This window comes from Gopherus flavomarginatus, chromosome 8 (genome assembly GCF_025201925.1).
Source record: "Gopherus flavomarginatus isolate rGopFla2 chromosome 8, rGopFla2.mat.asm, whole genome shotgun sequence".
In the NCBI taxonomy this organism is placed as follows: domain Eukaryota; kingdom Metazoa; phylum Chordata; order Testudines; family Testudinidae; genus Gopherus; species Gopherus flavomarginatus.
Window position 1 is genome coordinate 88,189,483 of NC_066624.1, and position 22,127 is coordinate 88,211,609.

General features: G+C 41.2%; 1 protein-coding gene across 4 annotated transcripts in view; it reads left to right on the forward strand.

Moving 5' to 3' along the window:
• The first annotated feature begins 219 nt into the window (after positions 1–219).
• P2RY1 (purinergic receptor P2Y1) overlaps positions 220–22,127 on the forward strand; it is a 1,183,293-nt gene continuing 1,161,385 nt past the window's right edge. Inside the window, exons 1-3 of one of the 4 annotated variants that reach the window (XR_007776035.1) lie at positions 220–1,640; positions 2,908–4,245; positions 7,394–10,695. Coding sequence is in view for 2 of the 4 variants with exons in the window: in XM_050966071.1 (XP_050822028.1) it covers positions 2,978–4,069 (1,092 nt within the window). In the remaining 2 variants the exon portion in view is untranslated. Of the gene's footprint in view, positions 1,641–2,907; positions 10,696–22,127 lie in introns of those variants that run through there. The other 3 variants (XR_007776036.1, XM_050966071.1, XM_050966072.1) reach the window with 3 other exon arrangements.

Sequence of the window (22,127 nt, forward strand, 5' to 3'; positions counted from 1 at the left end):
GATCAATTTAAAATACCTCTCTGCATTAATTTGTGTATTCCTGGAGACATAGAGCATTTGGACGGTTTCCCTACTAAACTTTCCCAATAAATTAGTTATGTAATGTAGAGAGACTTTCACGTTTGAAAATTGTATACATAAATAATGCAAGAAACAGTAATAGTGCTAAACTATGGCTGTATTTCAAGTTAGCAGGGATGTGACTGTAGTATGTATCACATCACACAGTTTACTAACACAGGAGAAAGAAACCAAATGGCTGAAACCAGTTCATTCTGTTTTGTTAAGGAAACAAAATAACATTCTGACCTAGAAAATACTTTGGAAAAGTAAATTAAGTGTTTGCTGCACAAAGTTAAACTAGAGACCAATATACCATTTACTTCCAGGACTGCTGATACTGTGTTTTGTTTACAGTCGGTACCTGTAAATTATTTTTTTCCAGGCATTTCCATTGTAGACTAATACTTCAAAAGTTTCACTGAAGACAAAAATCACAAATCTTTTAAGATGAATAAAGAGATTTTTAGAAGTCTCCGAGTCTTAGAAGAGTCACAGATCTAGTAAGAATGAATCTGAATCTTTCCTTGACTGCCAAACCAAGGCATGAACAAAGTCAAATCTAAAGGACCAAAAAAACAAACAAACCCCATTTGTTTAACAGGGAGCCGTTGTCTGCATATGTTCTCTCTACATCTGCCTCCTGAGAGAGGGTGTTTTGTTCCCACCTGTGTGAGTAGTTCTGTGCTATGGGTACGTAAATGAGCATTAGTGTGTGTGAATGGGTGTCAGTGATCTACCTGTCAGTGCCTGTGAGGGTGTTATCGTGTGTGTCAGTCTGTCTATGGCTGAAGTTATGCATGTGTGTAATCGCATTAAATAGAGCTGTGATAAAATGACACATGTTCATGCCAAAAATGCGGTTTACTATTAACGTAGATGTTAGTAAAGATGAGGTGGGGGGGCGGTGTCTCTGCGTGTAACTATCTCTGCAGAGGTGACTGCGCGGGGGTTCCGTCTATGTGCGGCTCTGTATCTGTAGGGATGGCTGCTGTTTGTAGCAGAACAACTCTCCCGGTGTCAGGAACTTCGCTAGGCGGCTGGTGCGCTCCCTTCCCACGTCGGAAAGCTCCAGCCAGCTGTCCAAGGAAACTAACCATAACTGCTGGCTCCTTCCCTGCTCTCCCCAGTCTCGCAGCCCCGAAAAGCGCTCTGGGTGTCAGCAGGGAGGGTAGGTGGAGCGGAGCTAACACGCGCCCGTGAGAAAGCAGCTTCTCCCGGAGCCGCTGCTGCGTGCTGCGCTCCGTCCCCAGTTCCCGGGCTTGGAGCGGAGCCGGCGATTGGGCTGGGGCTGAGTGGGTGGCGGCCACTCCCGGCTCTGCCACCACCTAAGGAGGCTGAACTCTGCTCCTCAGCCCGCTCCCGCCTCCCGCTCCCTCCGCCCTCGCCTAGTGCGGAGCAGCGCCGCGGCGAGTCTTCAGGGTGGCACGGCGGGACCTGCGCTCCCAGGCGGCGCGGGGAGGGAGAGGCACATGCCGCCCCCCGGGCGCCCCTTCTCCTGCCTTCCGGAGCGGCCGAGCAGGCGGCGGCAGGGCGGGGGCCGGATCCCCGAGGCGCGGACCCGCTGAGCTGCCGGGAAGGTAGGGTAGCCCAGCGAGCGCTGCGGTGCCCGGGGCGGGGAGCGACCCGGGCGCTCGGGGCAAGTTGGCCGCTGCTTCGCCCTGCCCCGGCGCGCTCACGCGAGGCGGCACCAGCAGCGCCCACAAGTTTGGCGCGGCTGCCCCGAGCCCACCCCGGCTTCCCTCGTGCGCGGAGACCGGAGCGGGACTCTGCGCCCTCCCCGCGGAGGGAGAAGGAGCCGGGGTAGCCGGGCGGCCAGTGCCGGTGGAGGGAGCTGCGGGGCAGGGGGTCGCCTAAAGCGGTCCCGGGGAGGGGGGGAGTTGGGGGGTAGCCCGAAGCCTGAGGTGGATGGAAGAGCGGAAGCTCTGCGAGATTGCCCGGGGGAGAGGAGTCCCTGGAGGGGGCTCTACGCTCCCCCCAAGGGGCCGGGGGCAATATAAATCCCGCTTTGGGCGGGAACCTGGGGCAGCCTCGCTCTTCCGCCACTGCCCCCTTTAGCCTCCCCTAGGCTGCCCTTCTCTTCCCCCCATTAGCCTCCTTCAGCGTGTCCCCTTTTGGCCCATTCTCTCCCTCTTCTATGGAGCCCCTGTTCCCTTTCCGCCCTTGCCACAGCCAGCCCCTCTTCTGCCGGTGCCTAAGCCCTCCCTTGTGTGTATTCCTCCCCCTTTCCCTACTTTGGCTCCTGCCTGTTTCATTTCCCTCTTTCAGTTCCTGTTCCTTTCTACTCCCAGCGCAGTCTGTACCCCCATTGCATCGTCTCGCCATCAACACTGACAGCCCCTGATGCCTATCCTGGGGGCACTGGTGCAGCTGCTACTTCCTCCCTACCCTCATTGTTTCCTCTTTGCTCATGCCAGATTCATGTCAGCTGGGGTCTAGCAAGGGGAGTAACAAGGGAGGGAGAGGGGAGTTGGCCTGGCTCCCTGAAGACCCCCCTGTTGTAGGGTAGCTCCTGGTGGCAGGGAGAAGGATCTGTAGCAGGACCCTGTTGACTCCCAGCAGCCCACCTGGATGTGTTAAATTCCATCAGGGATGCTGGCAGTCTTCACTGGGGGTAAGGGAGGGTGCCTGTGTCATGTCCAAGTGTGACACTTGGCTGGTTTAAATATTTAATAGAAAAAGTTCATGCCCTGTGCTAACCTAAACCGCAGAGAGAAAAATAATTGAATGATTGATGCATAAAATTGAAGAAGTGTACATGGATTCTTTATCTGACAATGTCTGAATAAAAGCAACAACAAAAAATTCCAGGTTCCAACTGGGTCTTTCTTTGCCTTTTCGTTTTAGATGCTTTCTTGTCCCCCCAGAGACAGTTGCTGCTTTACCCCCAGACCTGTCTGACTTTAGTGGAGAGATCATGACTGAAGTCCTCTTTTCAGCTGTTTTGAACGGGACTGAAAGCAACATTCTGTCAAACACTGGCTGGACTCCAGGAAATGCCACTACCAACTGTTCCCTAACCAAAACCGGCTTCCAGTTCTATTACCTGCCCACTGTCTACATTCTAGTCTTTATCTCTGGATTCCTGGGCAACAGTGTAGCAATCTGGATGTTTGTCTTCCACATGAGGCCTTGGAGTGGCATCTCAGTTTACATGTTTAATCTGGCATTAGCTGATTTCTTGTATGTCTTGACACTCCCTGCTCTCATCTTTTATTACTTCAATAAAACTGACTGGATCTTCGGAGATATCATGTGCAAACTGCAAAGGTTCATCTTCCACGTGAACCTGTATGGCAGCATTTTGTTTCTGACTTGCATCAGTGTACACCGATACACAGGGGTAGTGTATCCTTTGAAATCACTTGGGAGACTGAAGAAAAAGAATGCTGTTTACATCAGTACCCTTGTTTGGGTCATTGTTGTAGCTGGGATTTCTCCTATATTGTTCTACTCTGGAACTGGGCTAAGGAAAAATAAAACCATTACCTGTTATGATACTACAGCTGATGATTATCTGAGAAGTTACTTCATTTACAGCATGTGCACCACTGTGTTTATATTCTGCATCCCATTCATATTGATTCTTGCTTGTTACGGACTAATAGTGAAAGCTTTGATTTACAAGGATTTGGACAATTCTCCTCTTAGGAGAAAATCAATTTACCTGGTTATTATTGTGTTGATGGTCTTTGCCGTGTCTTATCTTCCCTTTCATGTGATGAAGACATTGAATCTAAGAGCCAGACTGGATTTTCAGACTCCACAAATGTGTGCCTTCAATAACAAAGTATATGCCACTTACCAAGTGACAAGGGGGTTAGCTAGTCTCAACAGCTGTGTAGATCCTATTCTGTATTTTTTGGCAGGTGATACCTTTCGAAGTAGACTTTCAAGGGCAACCAGAAAAGCATCTAGAAGAAGTGAGCTCAATGTGCAATCAAAAAGCGAGGAAGTGACTCTCAATATTTTAGCAGAATATAAAGTGAATGGAGACACGAGTTTGTGAATGCAAAAGATTTGCAAGCAGTTGCAAAAAACAAAACAAAACTGTCCGTTTTTAACACAGTTAGATGCTCTAGTGCCATGATTGTTTGGGGAAAATCTACTGAACTGGCCGGCAAGCTTGCTCTTTTTGTGTCAGGGGTTGTCTCATTTTGTGAGTTTAAGGAGAACTTAAGCAAAGTAAGTGTAAAAAAAAAAATCTTAATGGGGAGCAAAAATACATCAGATTTCTGTTTTTACCTTTTTAAAAAATGCTCACAATAGTATATCTTCCTGACTGGTGTCAGATAAAATAAGACAAAGCAAATCCCATAGAGGAAAAAATAATTTCAGATGGCCTGCTGTTATTAATTATTTTCTCTCCATTAATAATAACAGATTTAAAAAAAATTAAATCTCCAAGAAAAATAAACTTCTTTTCTGGGCCTCTGTCCATACTTCCATCCATAGCCTCTTCTTTTACACTTACATTGTAAAAAATTGTTTACATTAAGATCATGTTGCAGCAGTCTTGAACATTATCTTGTGATTTCTATATCTTCTACTTTTGGAGCAAATGATAATATTTTGATAGCTCAGTGGTGCCCTTTCTGGTTCTATCTTCGCTGAAGGCTTGATTCCTATAAGGATAGGTTCCAGGCTCATGTGTATTATGACCGTCACAAATTATTGTGATTGTACATGAAAACTAAGGGTGAAATGTTGGCAATATTGAAGTCAATGCTATTGATTTTAGAGGGGCCAGAATTTCACTCGGATGTTTCAACACAGACTGATGTCTATTTTGCTTTTTGTGCAAGCAGCTACCTATGCACGCACAATCGCAGTACATTTTGAGTGTAGATATCACCTACAAATCTGAGTACAAAAAATTGGCACTGTATATCTAAATATCCAATATTTTAGTCGTTGCTGAAGTAAAACCCTCATTGTCTTCAGTGGAAAGAACCAAATAATGGACCTGAATAAAGACTGCAGGAATGGGTTCTGCTTGGGCAAATGGCAGAACTAAATTTATAGATTTGGAAGAGGCTTGCTCTTTAGAGTTACAAATTTTGGCCAACACTTCACTGCGGCTCTGACACTCAGCATCTGAGGCTGGAAGTTTGTGTGAATTCTCTTATGGGTAACAAACTCTATTATTGAAAATACTTCAATTTTTATCCACATAAAAGCCAGAGATATTTGAATTATCTTAACCTTCATTTGGTACAAGCATTTTTCTCTTTCTTATCTTGTGTGATAACACAAGCTGTTTCCCAGGCAAATTCTTATCAAAATGGGTTAAAGAACAATATTTGTTGGAATCAGGAAAAAAAAAAGATAAACTTCATTTTTTTTTTACTGTGAATAAAGAATTACTGTATCAACAAAATGTTGCAATACACGGCCAATAATTTCATGCTGGGGAGTGGGTACCTTCATAATTTGTCTCATACAAATGTGTAAAATGGTCACCTAAAATTGGGCAGAATAATACATTGTGTAATGCATCAGTCAGTGAGGAGTTGAGCACAGACAGAATCTGTGGGGAACAGAACCTTATTTATTTCACATGGATATTGTTTGAAATGTGTCTGAAAGTATTATTGAATCTGGTGCACAAAATGATGTGATATGTAATCAGTAAATGGTTTTAACAAATCCTCAGCCCCCACAAACTTTATACTAGGAATAAAAATAAACTATTTCTATCTTGCTTATTAATTTCCAAGGACTGACTACATGCAGAAAATGAATAGCTCTAAATGTCTCTTGACTAAATTGTTAAGCAGTTTACATTCAGAAATACAAAACTACTTAACCTGCAAAAATTATTTATTTAACTTATTTATTGGAAGACTAAGTACAAATATGAAGTGTTGTCTGATAACATTTTAAATGATTCTGTTTTTCATTTTCATAATTGAGCATTAATGGAAAAAATAGAATGGTGTGTTTGAATTGTTGTAATTGTACTCTAATAGAACATCTTTTATAATAAACTCTCAGATCCAGCGCTGCAAGACATTTTGGACTACCATTTGCTGTTGATATGCAGTCTACACGTAAATTAAGCTACTGTTTAGCAAGCATAATATTTTACAGTAATGCTAAAAATCTCATTTAATCCTATAAATCCAAGAAAATGTAGAGCAAATGCAAAAAGTCAAGGCTAGTGTTCCTCTTTGTGACAAAACATTGTTGAATGTACAGACCTTGGTTCTCATTTATAAGGCTAAGTCTACCTTAGAGACCTTACTGTGGCACAGCTATACCGCTGTAGCTGAGCTGCTGTAAGGTCTCCTGTGTAGCTACTCTATGCCGGTGGGAGAGAGCTCTCCCACTGACATAGCTCTGTCCACACAGGCACTTTTGTCTGTGAAACTTACTCCATTTTCACACCCCTGACTGACAAAAATTTTGCTGACAAAAGTGCTAGTGGAGACAAAGCCTAAGGCTCCCTTACGCTGCCAGAGAATGAGAATCAACCCCACAGTACATGGTGTGTAACTGGTGGGCTTGGCAGATGAATTAAGGATAGTGTCAGAATGGATTTGCAGACTGTGCAATGAATGGGTTTTTATAGGTTTAAAATCATGTTATTTTCACAGTTTTGTGGTCTTTTTCTTTTTTCCTTCAGTTAGGGAATAAAATGTTGCATCAATTAGGGAATAAAATGTTGTACTAATTGGGAACTTTTGAACCATGAAACACACATACTCAATAGATAGTCAGTCCTCAGATTCAGATAAGTCTGTATTTAGATACTTTAAAAAAATATATAATCAACCCACTTTTATTTTTTTAAATGTGTATCAAAACTATGCTAAACCTTTATTGGCTATTCATTAATGTATATGAGACCTTAAAAATCAAGAGAAGCAACAAAATTGTAGGGATACAATTGTAAGACATAGGTACAGCTCATAAGGAGGGGCAGGGAGGATCTGCACAACTCCATGGGAAACTCAAAGGCAGTATTTACCCTTCTTAAGTGGCAGAATGCCCACCGCTCTGCTTCTTTGTGGAGTACACCATTCTCCCTAAAGTACATTGATTTCCAAACATGGACTGTTTCTGTGCCTTCCACACAACAGTGGAAAGTTAATTTTGACTCATCTTGCCTGCATATACTCACTTAAGAGACCAACCCAATACCTCACTATTGTCCATTGTGGTAATATTGCATGTAATGAGGATTATTTTTTAAAGGTGACTTGCAGAGGCAAGGCTCCTCGTTCCAGTAACTTTAGCTCAGTTATGCCCTGGAAGTTTCCATGATGCAGTTAAGAGGGGCATTAAGTACATTTTTATCTTAAAACTTATTCTCTTTTCCTTCTTTCAGGTCCTGTGACATTCAGAACTACCAACAACCAGTACCTCCATCCTATTCTGATGTGAGTCCCTGACATGCACCATTCTGAGATGACACAACTACCACAACTGAGTTCAGCTGGAACATGGAACTGGTCCACAGAATCTCACGTTAAGTCCCCACTTTTTTTTTTAACATTACTATATTTGGCACACATTCTGCGCCTCAGATTAGATAGAGCTACTACAAAATCATGGCACAGGATAACAAGAGTGACTCTAACTCAGTGCTCCAACATGACTACTTTGTACCTGCAACATCACAGCATGGTGTGTGTTGGGTAATCGCATCTGAGGAGGATCTGGGCTGGATGTCATGGGACCAGAAATAAATTGTTTTCTTGCTCAGTGTGCCATAGCTCCTGGGGGAATTTGTCAAATATATTGGTAAAGACTACTGCCATGTGGGATGTAATCTTATTAAAATAAATTTAATAGTAGTGAAAGGTAACCAGCCTGACAGGCCTTGAGACCAACGGATCCCCCTCCATCTATTAACAGCGCTGGCATCAGCAAAGAAAATCCCCTAAACTGCCTCTCACCACATCTCTCATGCTGACCCTAGTGGAACCACTTATAGGTATGTGAGGCGAATACAGTTTTCATTTCCATTCAGACCTTTGCTGACACTGCTGAGACTGATGCCATTTAGTGACAGTGGTAATAGTGGGCTTTGTAGCCCTGTTTACTAGGACCTGGACTCAGGTAATCACCTCCTTACACAAAGTATTCCTAACAGTACTGACTTAACTCTTTATTGTGATGGGCTGGACTTGAACCTTGAGCCAGCTATTTTCTCTTGGCATCTTTGCTGGTAGTCTTCTAAATATTTATTTATTTATTTATTTAGAGATCCATAAAAGCTCTTGATAAACACTTTCTTTTTTAATTACCTTTTAAAGAAATGAATATTTGACCTAAACAGAGCTACAATGATCTATACAGAAACAAATGACTATTCATGGTATGTTTGCATTTTGTAGCACCATAGGGTCAAATTTGCCTCATTTATGCCCATGTGCTCCCAGGAGGGATGTCTAATACAAAATGAAGCAATTGTAATCTAGTTACTGTATGTGGGCTGTGGGCACTTTGGAAACTTCAATAGCTTGATATCTTGGGTATTTAAATTTGTTGTTTTTAAACTATCAGATTTGAGTCCAGTTTATGTATTAGTAGCCTAATGAAAATTTAATTTTAAAGACACCAAGTGCCAAATTTTGCCACTGGATGCACATGAGTAACGCCCATTGAATTTAGGGATAGCTTCCTTTGTGCATTTGAGGACAGAATTTGGGATTGAGTTATTATTTTATAGAACAATATAATCAGAATCTTCTTATAGCTCAGTGGGTTGAGCATTAGCCTGCTAAACTAAACCCAGGGTTGTGAGTTCAGTCCTTGAGGGGGCCATTTAGGGATCTAGGGCAAAAAAATAAAAATAAAAACTGTAAGGGATAGTAGTTGGTCCTGTTAGTGAAGGCAGGGGACTGGACTCCATGACCTTTTTAGGTCCCTTCCAGTTCTATGAGATAGGTATATCTCCATATATTGTTATTATTGTATTTATTAATAAGGGTCACATTACATTATTGCAACATTAAACCCGTGGTAGGGATTTTCCTATAGCCAAGATGCCACTGAATCCTTCCCTTATGAGGAAAAATGGGGGAACAGTGGAGGCAGGGGACCCAGGACCTGGACACCACAGCTCTGCCAAGGGCCAGCACTCCTCCCTTCTGGCAGCGTGGGTTCTTAAGAAGTGGGGTTGCTACTGGTCATTCCATCTGAGCTTGTGCTATTTTTCCCCTCTGTGGAGAAGATACAGTGCAGACCACAGGGTGGAGAATTAACCCCTGCTCCTTTTGTCCACTGCATTTCCACTGGATTCTGAGAGGCACATGCTATGTAAAATGGCTGTTCCTTTTATTCATTCACCGCCTATCCCCAAAAGTGAGTAGAGTTCCTCTGGGTCTCAGGCACAGAAGAAGGGGAAAACATGCTATCCTGGCTTGGCTTACTCCCACTGCTTCTGGGGCATTTTTGCCCCATATTGCTTTAGTCTTTTATTTGGTCTCCTGTGTTCCTCACAGCCAAAGGAAGTGGTCCTAACATCTTGCCCATCTTTCAGAAATGTAAATTAATACACATTAATATCCAAGCATTATAATATCCACTTTCTGCCTTGCGTAAAGTTTGCTGGATAGTCTATATGCTTCCCCATGGGGTAAATTCTACCTGCAGTTCTCTCTAGACATTTATTTCATGCTCATGAGCATGGCTTCTGAGTACCTATGTGGGCACAATGCCCAGAAATATATCTGGAAGTTCTAGCACTAATAATACCTAACATTCATATAATAGCTTACATGTTCAGTGTAGTGATATACAAACGTTAAGTCCTCTCTAATGTAGGTAGGTATCGTTATTCCTATTTTATACACAGGCAAACTGACACAGAGAGGTGAAGCAAATTGCCTATACAGTTAATCAGCAACAGAGCCAGGATTAGAATTTGGACGATTCTGATTCCCAAACCAGTGTTCATTCAGCTGATTTCTTGTACATGTAATTAATGGGAGTCTTGCATGCATATTCAAGGGCAGAATTTAACCCTTAAGAAAGTTGTCTGAGAACCACTAAAAAATCTTTAACTACAGTATAGTAGCTTGACTTGCAGCATTTTATCACTCTTACATTTGCTGTATTATTTTTAACTCCAGATGTTTTGGTCACCATTGAGAATTTGACCACTTAATCTATATCTGTTACAAAATGTTATGTCTGGGATGTAAATTGTATTGGCATCATCATTTCAAACTAATATGAAGGAATAAAATGTGATTTACATGCTTAATGTTTTGTGAATTTGGACTACAGTGTGTTTCAAGTGCATATGTGAAAATTGTTTATTTTTCTATAATTCTATGAGATTAATATTGTTTAGTGTATCCAAAATTTGTGATTAGTGCTGCCATTTAATTTGACTTGCCTATGGAGACAGTGTTACTCAATATTTAAGCTTCTCAGGTTCTGTAGTTCATTTAAATCAATAGTAACTAAAAAAACTAGTTGTGCATAACTCTTGAATAAAGTGATTGTCTATTTTCTATAAAGCATTGTGTCATTTGCATGCAGTTTTTGTGTAAGGCATGGTGATAGAAACTGTAACTATTTTTAGTGACAACAGAACTGCAATGCAACCACCAGAGTTACTGGCATTGTACCTATCAACTTCAGACTGAATAAAACCCAATAAAATTATGAATGCTGTTTTGCTGCCTTCTATATTATTACAATAAATTAAAAATTCACAAGATATTCCTAAAACAGAGGTACACACTTATGGGGGGGGAGAGGATCCTTATCATTTGCAAAAGTATATAAAGTCAGAAAGTTCTTGAAAGGGTCCTGTCTGGTCCGCTGACACTTAAGACAAGTGAATAAATTATTATGCATGATTGTCAGTTAAAATATTTTATTCAACAGAGCATTTAATGGTGTAACCTACTTTCTAATAAAGAAAATACTTCAGTGGGTGAGATTCTGCTGAGAATACATGAGCGTAATTGAGATCAGAATCTGGCCTAATATAGCTTGAATATCTGCCAGTCTTATACACTGTATATTCAGTACAAAACCTCTTCATTGCTCTCAATTTTCACTTATCACAATAACTGTTGTCATAATTCTCTCTCTCTCTCTTTCCATTTTGCTAACCTTTTCCCTTTCAGCCTCAGGTATGCATCCTTCCCAGTATTATAAAACGTGCACAACGTTTACCTGACACTCTACAGTACATCACCCAGTATATTTAGATCAAAGGGCAAAATATCTCTCTAGCTCCTTTTTCTTTTTGTGGATGGCTATTGCATGCTGATTCTGCTGCTGAGTGACTACACATTGCTTTTTTAGGCAGCTTAAAATGTTAAAAATGAACTCAAATATTTTAAACGTTTGAGGAAAACTATGCACGATGACAAAAATGTCTTGCTGTATTCATAACATTGTAGACTACTCAAGATTTGCTCTTGTTCTTACTATGTCATCCCATACTTTCATTATCGGGAGGCAGCAGTACAAGATAATATAGCTTCCTGTATTATGCAAAAAACCCTTTATATTATGTATTTAAAATGTTACAGCTGTCTACCCTCTTGGCACTCTCATGACTCCTGGAGATACTATGGCCTGGTTTGACCTCTGAAATAAGCTGGAGCAGACAAGTAGTCCCATTAAATTCAATTCAACCACTCCTCAAGTAAAGTTTACTTACATGGTTATTTGCAAGATTGGATCCTAGTCAACAGATTGTAGTTACTGTTGCAATACTGCATGCATAGATGAGCCCGGATCAAAATTTCTGATCTGAATGCTTTGGAATTTGTAGGAAGTTAGAGTATGAACTTAGATTTGGATCTGAATGCTATGGTTCAGGGCATCTCCAATTATATGGATATTTAAGCAACCTTAGAAATATGATGTAAAACACTTCCAACTTTGCTTTATATAATGGTAATAAATACTGATCTATCTGTAGTAATGTTATAACTTCAGGCAAACAAGTGGTGCAGTTTTTATTAGAAAAGCATATTATTTAAAGTAAGTTGATAGTGTTTTATAACATATTTAGCGACTTGTAACTAAACTTGTAACTCTTTTCTTCCTTGCCTCCAGACCTGAGTAGCACCTTTTAAAAGTGAGCCAGTTTTTCAATACCAAATGTAGATTCAGGTGATGTGGGAGTTAAGAGAAACATTTACAAATAGGAGTGGGGGAGAAAAGGTTGCTCATCTAGTGGTATATATTTTTTATTATTGTGTCCATTAAAGAAATGCAGTTTGGATAAATCTAGAGTTCAATAGGCATGAAACTTAGGAAGGTGAAATTCCAATAAGAGGGGAAACAGAAACAGTAGCATAATAAAATATTGTAAAATTATAAAAACTATGCTTCTTAATGACCTCATATCACCATCTCTCCTCCACTGCCTTTCCTACTTCTCTCTACTCCATACAAGCCTTGCTTCTCTGGGTCTCCTCTGTTTTACAAGGACCTGCAATATCAATGTCTGTCTGTCTCTCTCTCTCTCTCCTTTTGTTCAGACACAGCTAAGGTTTGACTTTGTCTAACAAAGGTGAAATTATATTATACCTTGTGTTGAATAAGAACTATTCTACCCTGTATAGCAATGCACTCTGAAGGGGTGTGAATGCTAAAGCACATCATGTGCTGTGCACTCACTGGCCTGTGTAGACTCTGCTGGTGCTCACTAAAGTTTCTTAGTGCGTGTTATTATAGTGCTGCTGAAATAGTACTAGCTTAAAGGGAGCAGCCCTGCTTTCAAATAGTTTTTCTTTGCTGCAGGCTATCAGATCACTTACAAACTCAAGCTGTTATTATTATTTGTTTCTATTATTGTAGCACCTTAGAGCCCGAGGCATGGCCCTGTACAAACATGGAACAAAAACATGTTCCTTGTCTCAAAGAGCCTGCAATTTGAGGTACTAATGATGCTCCTGAATAATGCCCAGCCTGGTGACCTGTCACTTACCTGCTACCTCTTTGAACTTCTTTCGGTTCCAATGCTTATAATCTGGCCAACTAGAGCAAAATCATGGAGCCATTGGATTCATGGGGAATTAGGAGTTTTGCCACTAACTTCAATGGGGCCAAGATTCCATCTACTGTCTTAAAAACAAAATAGACATTAGTTCTCAACAGGCAGATTCTGTTTGGAAGTTTTAAGCTACAGTATTTGAGTGAAACACTCAGAGAATGTATTTACTATTCCTATTATCTGTTTCTACTACCATAGCAGCAGCACCTCATTGTGCTAGGCACTGTACAAATAGAACAAAAAGACAGTCAGTCTTGAGTTTTGTAGCTAATAGCCTGTCATCCGGACTGGGGACATGTGGTACTGTATCTCTGTAATCTTTCTATATGTCATTGTTATTCCTTTCAAATCATCCATCCTTTTAGCTTTACATAATATTCCATATTACATCTGAGTATTGTGATTCTCTAATATAAGGTGTCATTTTACTACTTTCAAAAGCTCTCTATCTTATTTGATGTCCATTAATGTAGCTCTCTTGCCACTACCTTATTCCATCTTTTTGTTTGTATTACAGTAATACCTAGAGTCTCTAACCTGCTTGTGACTTCACACACTGCAGATTTAGAATGGAAAAAGCCTCTCTGCCCCAATGAACTTGAATACTTAGTTTAAGAGAGGCTATCTCAGGTGGGTAGAAGAAACAAATATGGATTGAGGAATGGTGGAGGTGTTTAATTAAATTAGTTACATGTACCATTTATAGAGTATTATTTTAATAGAGACAACTAAATAGATTATCTACAGTAGTCACTGTTAAGGGAAATAATGTTACGTCCTTAACATTAATAATGTTTTCTTACATATCACATGGTCAAAGTAACAATAAAATGGCTAAGGAATATTGTTTACAAATCATGTATTTTCTTACATATGAAAACTGGTCTCTGCTAAATGACCTCAGGTGGTTTAAAGGATAAGAATGCTTGCAAGATGGGAAACACACCTATTATTATAAATCATGCAGTACAGTAGAATTATGATATGCCTAACTTACTACTGAACAATGTAATAGTACACGTACTCTGAAGGATTTTCCCACCAGGAACCCAGATGCATTTTGTTGCTGCTTATATATATTAATGAAAAAGACGTGACTTTTCTAGAGCTATCAACCAAAACTAATTTTCACTTTCTCTCTGTTATATTTTTCAGCCGCTTTGTCAAATATTGTGGCACTGGAATTGCAGAATGTTAATTACTCACTGTAATTGAAGGCTGAAACAATTTCACAGTTTTTTAATCCATGATCAGTGAAGACAGCTTTAAAAATGTCTAGGGAAGATTGTACTTGTCAAGCTGACCAAGTACGCTCATTTTCTAGTTACATCTTATGAAATAAACATTAGTTTGTATTTGAAGACAAATAGAGTTTAACAACACTCATTCAGTATCTAGTACCTCTAATTCTGCTATATCTTCTCAGAAACCAGGATAGTGCAGACTTAGAGGGGGGAGGGTAATGTCAGAGGAGGGTGATGAGAATGATTAAAGTAAGGAAAAATGCTCTTAGGGCTTTGTAGTTCGTACTTTAAACCTCAAGGTGGTGGAACACTTGCAGAGGTTCTCTTGCACAGCTAAGTGATGGGGTAGTTGTGCCATGGGCATAGCAGGCATGGGGCTTGTGCCATTTCTGCATAGGTCAGTGCAGAGAGGGATTTGGAGCCAGGCTAGAGGATGAGTGGGTGTAACCATTGTTTCTAGAGCTACAAAACTCCAGTAGTTGCAGCCCCCAGTTTTGGGGGTGGGGTACAGCTCTTATTTGAGCCCCGACACTAGACTAGCATCTGCAGAGATACTCCAAATCCTGCTCATGGGCTGCATTCAATTTCTTTCTTTCCAGTCCCCATGTAGTTCCATCATTTACTCATGCACACATTGTACAAATGGAGGGTTGGCATTTCCTCCATAACAAAATATAGAAAATTTAAAGTAGATTTGTCTACATATAAAGACATTTTAAAACACAAAAACAAAGAATTAAAATGAGCTTCTCTACTTAGCTGCCAAAACCTGCATGCAGGGATCCCTTACAGTTGGGGCCTGATTCTGTAGTCCTGCAAAGTTTTGCCTTGATGACCATAAACTCTTAACTCTGCGAGGTGCTCAGAGCCTTCAGCTCTTTCTGAACCCAGTAGGAATTAAGAGTTTCAAGATGTGTATACTGTTTTCAAAAAAAGTAGGCAGGCAGAAGTTCTAGGGTGAAGATCTACACTGAAGCACAGCAAGACACATAGAGGGAAGTGGTAGGGATATTATTATTTTCCTTATTCTAATAAAATTCCATGTCAAGTGTTATAAGAAACTGACTCTGAGAGTGTTTTCCATTGTCACATGACAGAGAGTACTTTGTACCTTGCAGCTGGCACTCACCAGATTGGGCCCCTAGGGGTCTGTGAGTGAGCAGGACAAAGCCTCCCTGCTTGGGTCGACAGACATGGCTTAGCAGCTTGTGCTAGCTCTTTAAAAATAGCTGTATAGGCAGTGCTTTGAAGTTGTGGCTCTGAAGGAGGAGGAGGTCGCTTCAGAGCCCAAGCTACTGCCTGAGCAGAAACTTCCAAGTTACTGTGTATATACACAGCTGTTTTAAAGCACTGTTCTGTCTAGGTGGCCTGGGAAACTTGCTCCAAAATGGTGTGTAGACATACCTTAGGTTTTAATGAAACCATCAAGTGGAGCAGAGGAGATAAAAATCCACTCAGCTCAGGTCTTAGGAAAAGCAGTGTACATATGACACTTGCCATATATGGTACTTGCAGCAGCCACATGTATTTTTAGCTCTTATTTAAGAGAATGATCTACTTGTCAACTAAATAACACTGTCACTCTTCACCTGTACTGAACTTTTAGCTTGTATTACTAGTTACTACATTAATAGCAACAGACAGAAAGAAAGATGGATGAATGAGAGAGAGAGAGAAACTAGGATAAAAATAAGAATGGGAAAATAAAATAGAAATAAGGCTCAGATTTACCAAAGTTAGTAAGTGCACATACGTAGCTTTGTAGGCATTGATGCAGTTACTCAGCTACTGGTGCCCAACTGAAAATCTGATCCCAAATTGGTTTTATTTCCTAACAGTACTCCCCTCTCCCCCCACTGCCGCCTAACAATGATGTTCAGCTCAGAGGCTGACTGCCAAAACCAAAACCAATAAACCCAGTTAAGTAGCCACAAAACATACACTTCTTTTTCACTCACCATCACAAATTCCTACCCAAGGGTATAAATGGTAATTCTTCTGTGCAGGCACAGACAGTTTGTAACGGGCTAGCACAGCAAACTGTCTTGTGATTTTGAGAAGGTATCTGGTTTGAAACAACCCTTCCACCATGCAAAGAAAGCTTATCTTGCTGGGTTAGGAGAAGTCCTAATCTTTGGAGCATCGAAGGGGGCTTTCCACCTTCTAATTATTAATTTTGTGGACGAGATGCTGAATTTTTGATCCAGGATTGTTCTCTGTTCTCTCTCTCTCTCTCTTTCCTGGGAATTAGCTAGAAAGAATTATTTTTATGTCATCCATTAACTTTTACCTTCCTATTATGGGAAACAAATAGAACTTCTTCCACAGCTGATGGATGTTCAGTCAACTAAAGAAGACTCTGCCCGTGATAGGATGTCAAGTGATGTTCCTATCAATATAGGACAAGTCTGAATGTTGTGGAGATTAGGAGTTTGAGTCAAATCCTGAGCTCTAAATTTAGCCTTTTGATATTGATCCTTGGTTGGATCCTACGGTTGTCAACTTTCTCATCGCACAAAACTGAACACCATTGCCCCACCCCATGCCCCGCCCCTTCCCTGAGGCCCTGCCCCATCTTTGAGCCCCCACCCCATGCTCACTCCATACCCTCTTCCTCCGTCGCTTGCTCTCTCCTACCCTCACTCACTTTCTCCAGGCTGGGGCAGGGGGTTGGAGGCATGAGAGGTGGGCGAGGGCTCAGGGGTGGGGCCAGGGAAGAGGGGTTTGGGTATAGGAGGGGGATCCGGGCTGAGGCAGAGGAGTTTGCAGTGGATGGGGCTGGGGCTGGGGCTGGGGCAGCTCCCAGAAGCATTCGGCATGTCTGGCTCCTGGTGGAAGAGTCACGGGGCTCTGTGCACTGCCTCTGCAGCTCCCATTGGCTCCAATTCCCAGCCAATGGGGGTTGCGGAGCCAGTGCTTGGAGTGGGGGTGGCTCATGGAGCCCCTGTGGCCGTCCCTGCGCCTAGGAGCTGGACATGCTGGCCTCTTCTGGGAGCTGCGTGGAGCCAGGACAGACATGGAGCCTGCCTTAGCCCTGCTGCCCTGCCAACCCAACTTTTAGCGGCTCAGTCGGTGGTGCTGATTGGAGCCACCAGTGTCCCTTTTCGATCGTGCATTCTAGTCAAAAACTGGATGCCTGGCAACCCATAATAGAGCCAGACCTGGAAGAAGCCTATTTCCTGCTATGTGTGTGGATGTGACCAAACTGAGATCTTGTCTCAAGATGACAGATCTCCACAAACATAGCAGATCTCACAGGACTTCCAACATTTTGGACTGAACTCTTGTGCAAACAGCTTGTGAAATTTTGCTGCTATCGGAGTGCAGCTGAACCCTGCTGCACTCTCACACCTGAACCTGATCTGTACTCCAACACCATCTCCTTTGCCCATCTCACCTTTTCTGGACACTAGGAAATTTAGACTTGAAATTAGACGAAGGTTTCTAACCATTAGAGGAGTGAAGTTCTGGAACAGCCTTCCAAGGTGAGTAGTGGGGGGGGGGCAAAAGACATATCTGGCTTTAAGACTAAGCTTGATAAGTTTATGGAAGGGATGGTATGATGGGATAGCTTAAGTTTAGCAACTGATCTTTGATTATCAGCAGATAAGTATGCCCAGTGGTCTATGATGGGATGTTGGATGGGATGGGATCTGAGTTACTGCAGATAATTCTTTCCTAAGTGCTGACTGGTGAGTCTTGCCCACATGCTAAGGGTTTAGCTGATCGCCATATCTGGGGTCGGGAAGGAATTTTCCTTCAGGGCAGATTGGCAGAGGCCCTGGAGGTTTTTCGCCTTCCTCTGCAGCGTAGGGCATGGGTCACTTGCTGGTGAATTCTCTGCAGCTTGAGGTCTTCAAACCACAATTTGAAGACTTCAATAACTCGGACATAGGTTAGAGGTTTGTTATAGAAGTGGATGGGTAGGGTTCTGTGGCCTGCTTTGTGCAGGAGGTCAGACTAGATGATCATGTTGGTCCCTTCTGACCCTAAAGTCTGTGAGCTCACTTTGAGGCAGGTCATGATAGTTTTCCAGCCCAAAGAGTTCATGTTTGATGGAATTCTTTCCTGGAAAGTGGGTGCTGTGATACACCCAATTTGGCATTCCACAGCCCTGTGCGGAAATTCACCTGTCTCACTGTCAGGGTGTCTGCCAAGGGCTGCAGCCATAAAAATAACCTGTAGCTTCTTGGGGCCTTAAAGGATTCCTAATGTGGTTAAACATTTTTTAAAAAAAATAATTCTTTTCCTGAGTTAATAACTTCAATTATTAAAATTTAAAGAATTAAAACATTCTAATTTACTTTTCATCATTTATGATGTGTGCCCTATACTCACCCCCTGGGGAGTTCTTTTCTCCACTCCCTCCACAAGGAGGGCAGCATCAGCTGACTTTGCTTTCCATCGCTTCTTGGATTGGCTTATTTTTTGTTCCCTTCCATATGATCAATCTATTTCTGTTGGGGTGCGGGTGGAGAAGAGCAGAAGAAAGATACAGTGGGCAAGTACTGACTGAGCAGAATTTGGCATCTGGAAAGGTGTGGGGGAGGGTGAGGGGGTAGCCGGAGGGGGACACAAAGGGAAATTGCAGAGAAATGGTTATTTACAAATTAGTTTTGAACTTTTACCAGCTGCTTATTTGTTGTGTGCATGTCTGTCTGTCTGCCTGTCATGTCTAGTTAGATTGTAACTCTTCCATACAGGGATGACCTCTTATTTTGTATTTTTACAATGCCTACTACAAAGGGGCCCCAATTTGATTGGAGTCTTTAAACCCTACTGTAATATTAATAATAATAACGTAGGTGAACTTTGTGCACCTCATCCAGTTTGGTTGATGACAACTGACTAGTCCCTTTCACTTTCTGTTTCTCATGCACAATGCTGCAATGGCTGAGTCTTAAACAACGCAGGGCTAAAGTGCATCCACATTACAAGAAAAGATGTGGTGGGAGCATCAAAAGTAATAATACTACATTGTAAGGCGAAGCAAAAGTCTATAGGAGATGAGAATTCCCTCATAGTGTTTGTGCCTATTCAGCAAGGAAATCTTTAAATGCAAAACTAAATACTTTTCATATTTTTCAATTAATAGTGGGCTTTGCAGAACCTTGGTGATGGTGTTTTGTTTTTTTTAACAAAATCCAAGTGCCTCATTCTGCAGCCCAGCCTGAATAATATAGGGTATGCAAATGTATTATAAAACTTGAAGTTATTGCATACTTATTTCTTATGCTTAATTATGCAAATACATGTTTTCACTAGCTTGACCAAAGTGCTAGTTTTAATTGGTGCCATAAAATTACAGTTGTTCTATTTAATCAATTCATGAGTATAGCAAACATTTATTTATAGCCCGTTTCATTCTTTTTCAGCATTTGAATTTGCTGTTTGGAGGATACCCTGCTCTATCTAAATTTGTTTCTGGATTTATAGTAGACTTTTGTATAAATTAGTTTCAGTACATATTTGTTTCTAGTTACTATTTCTACAACAATTACTTCCATGAAAAAGCAATAGTGCAAAACATATTTAATGTATTCTTTATCTTATGGCGTAACATATGGAAGCATGGAGCAGAGTCTAGCACAATGTGATCAGTCAGTTCTCCACTGCTCTCCGGCAAGGGCTCCAAACACAGTTTAAAGGGTCTGGAAAGACTGTCATTCACTTTAGCAGGCTTTATATCAGATCCTATTATTTACTTAGGAGCCTATTATTTACTTAGGAGCCTTACTAGAGGCTCCTAAATGGCCTCACCACCATCATATATGAGAGTTTTAGGAAATGTACTAAGATGAACACAAGAAAACCCCTCTAACTTTCTTTCTCCTTGCTGCTTACTCTCAGGAGCTGGTTTTATTTAATTGTGTGATTTTGGTGGGATTTGTGGGAATGTTAGGTCAAAGAAGTGTGGGGGTTCATTTTGTTCAGAAGATGCTGAAGTTTGTGGTCATCCTGGTCTCTTCTGAAAGTGAGTTTACAGTCAAGAGCCAGTTGCCAAGGAATCTCTCTCCTGTATGCACAGGTCTCACTTTTGAGTTTGATTGCTGCATTGTTCGAGGGAGCCCAGTTGTCATGAGAGGTGACAATCACCTATAGTGAGATGGTCCATCAGATAATTTGGAGGTAACCAGTCTCATGGAGGAATTGAAGATGAGGAACAAAACCTTGAATCTGAGATATTATTGAGTGGGGAACCAGTGAAGAGGGCACCTTGGGTAGCACACTCTGTGTAGCGGGTATTGCTGTATAAATGGGCTGCTGTGTTCTGAACCAAATGGAGCTTTTTAAATGAAGATAGTTTCATCCTAAGATCCAATGTGTTACAAGGCTTGAGCTCCTGAGTGCCTGTCCATGTGTTTTAGGTTGGTGTGCAGTCTCCTGGCATATCTGTTATGACTTTTCATCTCTTTTCTTATACGACTGCAAGGCAGTAACCACTAAGTAACCACCTTAAAAGAACCTACTCTGTTTTTCACACTTGTTCTGTTGCCATGTTAGTATGTTGCCATATCTATTACCAACTGTCTCATGACAGTTCTCTCCTTCCTTTGCCCACTTAGTTTCCCTTCCAGCATTTGCTGAGGGATTCTGTTACTAAACAGTCATCCTCCTTTGTACCAACAGGAAGGTGGGTATGTCTCTTGGTTGACGATGGCTCCAATGATAAATACGCTATGTCTCTCCCACATGGAATTGAGAAGCCTGACTATTCATCTTGATCCATTTATGATGTGAAGTGCAGAACTTGCACTAAGTTGCTGAAGTTCATAAAGTCAGAACAGATCAATATGAACCAGCAGATTGTGTACTTCCTGAATTTCAAAGAACATCCCTCTGGTACTTGTTGGCCAGGAGCACTTGTGCACTTGAGTGGAAGTGCATTGGAATTTGTTGTTTGTTCTACCGAGATGTTTTATTATTTAGTACTGTTACTTTACTAATTTGTATTAGTTTTTGTTTATCACTGTAACAATACTTTATTGCCTTGTGGGTCAATAATAGTTCCAAACTCCATACAGACACCAGTATGAAGTTAGTGCTCAAGCTCAACCTATATTTACTGTAGCAAAATAGAAATATACATATATCCTTAATGGAGTAAAAAGATTATAAGGCCATCTGTCAGAAAACTAGCTTGTAAACTCCCTGGGGCAGGAACTGTCCTACTTTTACTTGTTTACACAGCTCTGACACGATGGGGTGTTTGATTGGGATCCCCAGACTCCCTAGCCTAGGCTACGGTAATACAAATACTAAAGAAACAGTCATAATATTTAGTTAGGGGCTATAGTTTTCTAGCAGTATTTGGTGTTCCAGGGTTCTTCTTATGCAAGGTCAGGCATGGATGCCTGCTACTCTTCTGTTATTCTTTCATCTCTTTCCTATTAATGTAAAATAAAGATGAGAAAATAGTTAAGAATATGAATGTCCAGAAGCATCACAGCGCCTCTGCTCTGTCACATTCAGTGTACTGCATGCATCTTTATTCCTGGTTTTGCTATTGATGATATTCTTTTCACTGTCCAAGTACTACCTTATTTGATCTCAGTGGGAGTGGGCTCGAGTCTAATGTTTTCATTTTTAAAAAAAAGTTTGACTGAAGTTGTAAAACATCATGAAATGCCACTACATAGAAATTAATTAAAACCAGTAGGATACGATAGATGTTTCTTAAGAAACATCAAGTAAGCATACAAAAATATAATTAAACAAGAGGTGCATGTGTCAGTTGTTCCAATAAAGTATATTAGTAATCAAATGTGAATTCTTTTAATTAAAAAAAAGATTAACATGCTGTACTTACCCAGTTAATTGATCTTAATCCTTTCCGTGCT